The sequence below is a fragment of the Nestor notabilis genome, unplaced genomic scaffold, assembly GCF_000696875.1.
Source record: "Nestor notabilis isolate BGI_N333 unplaced genomic scaffold, ASM69687v1 scaffold21630, whole genome shotgun sequence".
In the NCBI taxonomy this organism is placed as follows: domain Eukaryota; kingdom Metazoa; phylum Chordata; class Aves; order Psittaciformes; family Psittacidae; genus Nestor; species Nestor notabilis.
The window spans coordinates 15,555-15,961 of record NW_009912865.1 but is presented as its reverse complement, the minus strand read 5'-3'; the positions used below and the strand labels follow the sequence as shown (position 1 = coordinate 15,961).

General features: G+C 46.9%; 1 protein-coding gene across 1 annotated transcript in view; it reads left to right on the top strand.

The window, feature by feature from the left end:
* The window catches only part of LOC104411294 (solute carrier family 2, facilitated glucose transporter member 1), an 8,138-nt gene extending 8,123 nt beyond the window's left edge, over window positions 1-15 (top strand). The window contains exon 11 of the mRNA XM_010021683.1: window positions 5-15. Within this exon, the coding sequence (XP_010019985.1) occupies window positions 5-15 (11 nt within the window). The remainder of the gene's footprint in view (window positions 1-4) is intronic.
* Window positions 16-407: the final 392 nt, after the last annotated feature.

Sequence of the window (407 nt, the reverse complement as noted above, 5' to 3'; positions counted from 1 at the left end):
CTAGCTCCCATGTAGCAGTGTTGTCTGCAACTACTCAAGAAACATTGCATTTTAACATCTGCTAGGAACGATTTTTCTTTTTTTTTTTTCTTTTTGGGGGGGGTTGTTTCTTTGGTTTTAGCTGGTTTCGCGTCCAGGATTTCAAAGGCGATCGATGTTTTCCAGCCGGGGGCACGTTCCCTGGTTCTGGAACGACGCGACGGGTCCCTCGGCGAGAATCACGTAGCGGAAGGTTTTAAAGCTGGAACCTCTTTCATTTTTTAACGTTCTAATCGTAGAAAAAAATCACGTAAATTGACTAAACCTAAAGCACGGATGGGTTCAAACCCCCACCAGCTCTTTTTTAACGCAGTCTAACTGATTTCAAGCCCCCGGGGGGGGTTCGTGACCAGCGATTTCCCACCCGG